The sequence below is a fragment of the Hibiscus syriacus genome, unplaced genomic scaffold, assembly GCF_006381635.1.
Source record: "Hibiscus syriacus cultivar Baekdansim isolate YM2019G1 unplaced genomic scaffold, ASM638163v2 tig00003721_pilon, whole genome shotgun sequence".
Taxonomy (NCBI): Eukaryota; Viridiplantae; Streptophyta; class Magnoliopsida; order Malvales; family Malvaceae; genus Hibiscus; species Hibiscus syriacus.
In genome coordinates this window covers 1300011-1303775 of record NW_024061981.1, presented here as the reverse complement: position 1 = coordinate 1303775, position 3765 = coordinate 1300011, and the positions used below count along the sequence as shown (strand labels likewise).

Below are 3765 nucleotides of genomic sequence, written 5' to 3'. Positions count from 1 at the left end.
GAACGGTTAAAAATTAAATGACATATGTCAGACTTACAGAAAGACGCGGATAATGATCTGCATGCTAGATCAATAAAATTTTCTACATTTAAATAAAAAAATTGATAGGATGATTTTTTTTTGGTAAATACGCCCCAACTCGAGGGGAGTGTAGAAATGATAGTCAAAGCTTTTAACTACTATCCTTGATTTTAATGACAGGTCAAAGTAAGAAGACCGGAAAGGTGCAAAACTACAAAATGATACAGCTAAAATCTAGTCATATAATGTTGAGTTCTAGATAGATTGTCACATCAATGCCAAAATTTGCTTGCTATTACCAGACAACATTCTGACTTAACGGTGTAAAACCAGACACTTAAGACAACATTGATGTAGAAAATTATGTCATTATTATTACATGAAGAGCTAGAAATTGTACATATATCTCATTAATGCCACCATCTAGACACCATTAAACCCTCTTTAAATACTTGCATATACATAATACCCCGCTTTCACCATTACATCTTTCTAATTAGTTCTATTTCTTAAAGAGCAAGTCAGCCTGTGCTCAGCATCATCTTAGTAGCTTCAAAGTTTGTTCCCGATCAAGCTCCGGTTAACGAAACTAGTTCTTCCGATAGTTCTTTCGTCAGTAATCCGAAGATGGTGTGTTCAACTTCTAATGCCGTCTCTCTCATTTGCACTTGATGTCTTTTCCAACAATCCGGCTCTTTTCTCAGATTTTGTTCCACCATCATATCAATGGTGTTTGATTCCACCTCCTTCCATGACTCCAGCCTGTTGCAAACCCTTTTGATTACCGCTACTCTATCGACGTAGCCACTTTGTTCAGTCTCTTCCTCAGTAATGAGCTCAGTTACTAGCCTTTTCATTCCAGCCGGGACATGTCTCGGATTGTGGAAGCTTGAGTTAAGAACTTGGAGGAAGCCATCAACATTCATTTCATCATCAGATGAAACAGACTCATTTCCGGATTCCTCTTCTTCTACGATGCAAACTCCATTATAACCGTTATCATCATCTTGATCTTGTTCTAACATTATCTTCTCGAGCTCAATCGGATCAAATCCAGCCAGTTTCTCGAATCTACGAAGTTTGTGCAGTAGCTGCTGCTTTGCTCCTGGTGATAAAGCAAGGATAAACAAAGAGGATATCAATATATAGCGTAAATTCACTCTCTAACATAAAATCATACATCCTCCCGTGTCTGACAAGATTAATCAATGTCTTGAATCAATCAAAAGCGTCAAATTTTCAAAACAAACTCTGAAAAATCCAAAAATCCAAAGAGTAAAAAAGTACAAGCACAAGCAAGGCAGATCTCCTAACATTGAAAATGTGGGTCACACATTAAGTTATGACAAACAGACATTGGTGTCTGCTTCATCAACTGCTCATTTAGCTTAAACAAACACATACACATCATCTTATTTAAGATGCTTATCTTCATCAATCAAATTAAACTATGCATTGAATATGGAATGACAGAGAAGCTGACAGATAAAGACCACACAAAAGCAGAAGGAAGGGGCACAAGTGATTCAGAAAACATACTTTGTACGGCTGCATAGCTGCATTCAAGATCGAAACCATCGTTGTCATCACAGTCATTCACGTGTCTATCGTCGTCATCGTCCTCGAACCGAGGGTCCATCACAGATACTGGACTACATTGTTCTTTCTCTTCATCATCCTCTTCTACTTGCAGTTTCTTCAAGCTCTCTACTTCGTAATTTGCCTCGTCCTGTCACAATCCATCCAACAAAAACCCTTGAGTAACATATTATATTCTTTTTCATATAATAATATTCTTCAATAGGTTTACTGCTGAAAGAATTAGAATTAGAGTTGTTGACTTTTCTTATATAAAAAAAGGGAGTAAAAAAGAAAGGTTGCTGAATGTGGTAATTTAGCGACAGTTGTCCGATTTTGGTGAAGGGGTCCAACAGAAAAAAACAAAACAAAACAAAAAAACTGTCCCTTGCGGTAAATTACTTACTGGACAGAACCTTATGTATAGCTGAAATGTGATAGAAAAGGTAAATGACATATATAACCATCGAAACCAGTCAAACCTTCCAACAAAAAGAGTCCAATAGTAACAGGGTATATTTGTCAATTCAGATACAATTCCGGCAAAATACTTTGCAGCAAAGTTGATTACATTTGCCGACAGATAAAGCATGTCAGAGATCTCAGTCACCTGAGTCACGAGTTTACTCAAAAACTCCATAAAGGAAGAGGCTTTAAAACAGACAAGATTTGCTGCTTTAATTAATCAAATTATTACTAATCTTTCTTTAAATGTACTAACCTGTTTTTGGGGGGATATCCCAGGGGATGAAAAGAGGGGTGTCCGGTGACCAAGAGAAGGGCTTTTCTGAAGCATGAAATGAAAAGGGCTATCACAAGAAGAAAAGGCTGAATTATTCACTAAAATATCTCTGGACGACGTTAAAATCTCTTCGAAATACTCGGATTGACTACAGCTACATGAAGTATCCAAGGATTTTTCTTCATTGCTTTCAGACCAAACAGCGCTGCTTGGCCTACCATTGTATGAACATGAAAACCCCATTTCGTAACCACTCTTGTCCTCCGGTATCGATGCCGATGAAGACATTTTTGTTCGACTTGAATTGTTTTTGACCACTGTTGGATCCCACCCTAATGTGTCTTTGACTGGAACTTTTGCTCCGTCGTTAGCTATTCCACGCTTTCGGTTTCTATTGCGGTGCGTTAGCCTCTTAAGAATGGAACCGAAGAATCCAAAACTAGTGCTGTGTTTGGTTTTTGGTGAAGATTTTTTCTGAATCCTGAGAGCGGCTTCAAGGAGAAGAGCAGCCGTTTTAGCTGGGATGTGAAGGAAAATGGCGTTGGGGCTTCTGCAAGGGCTTTTAGCAGGGGAAGCCGACTCGAACAACGGAGACTTCCTGGAGAAAAAGCAAGCGTTTTTGCAGAAATTTGAAGGCAAGTTGGAGTTTTGAGAGATGGGTTTCCGTTTCTTGATCTGGAGGTGAGTCTCAACCGATGGTTTGTTCAGTTGACAACGCCTATCGGCAATGTACTTGTTCAGAAGAAATGGTTCTTGATCCTCCTCAAGTAACTCGTGCAAATGCTTGTGACCCATCATCACAATGAAAATTCTCAGCAACTTATAGATTTCAACAGTAGCATGAAAGAGTTGAAGAGGATTCAACTTTAAAGAAATGGAATGCAAAAAAGTGGAGATTTTGAAGGAAGGACAACCTGGCTTACAATTTACGAACAGAAAGAAATATATGAGAGAGAGAGAGAAAGAGAAGGGATGAGGAGAGTTCCTGATTCAAATCTGGAGAGTTTACAATATCGAGGCAACAGGTGATAAAATCAAAATTATTATAGTGCAATTGTATAAATTGAATACCACCACAATTGATAATAATATTATTATCGTTATTTAGTGGACAATTTCTAATAGGAAGTAACACATTTTTATTATTTTTTTAATTTTATTTAATTTTTAGGTATCCAAATATTTATCCGAATTTGAAATTATGGACGTGATATTGGTTCGAATACATAGTCAAGAAGATGGTCCATGTGACATTTGGGAATTGTTTATCACAAACAATGAAAGCAATTTTGGTCCCAAAATTCCAAATGCCATCATCTCCGACCTCGTGTACTCATCGATCGTTCATTGTACGTCAACTTTGGTTTCGTCTATTTATTACAGACATCGTTATCAATCGCTCTGTAATATCCAATGCCTATTGC

General features: G+C 37.6%; 1 protein-coding gene across 1 annotated transcript; it reads right to left on the bottom strand.

Annotated features, from left to right (window-relative positions):
• Positions 1-433: 433 nt before the first annotated feature.
• LOC120182434 lies at positions 434-3214 on the bottom strand. Its single transcript, XM_039187412.1, has 3 exons — positions 2321-3214; positions 1561-1750; positions 434-1126 (listed from the first exon to the last, which is right to left on the bottom strand). The coding sequence occupies exons 1-3, from the start codon at positions 3137-3139 to the stop codon at positions 591-593; spliced, it is 1545 nt and encodes a 514-aa protein (XP_039043343.1). The 5' UTR covers positions 3140-3214; the 3' UTR covers positions 434-590.
• Between the last annotated feature and the right edge of the window lie 551 nt (positions 3215-3765).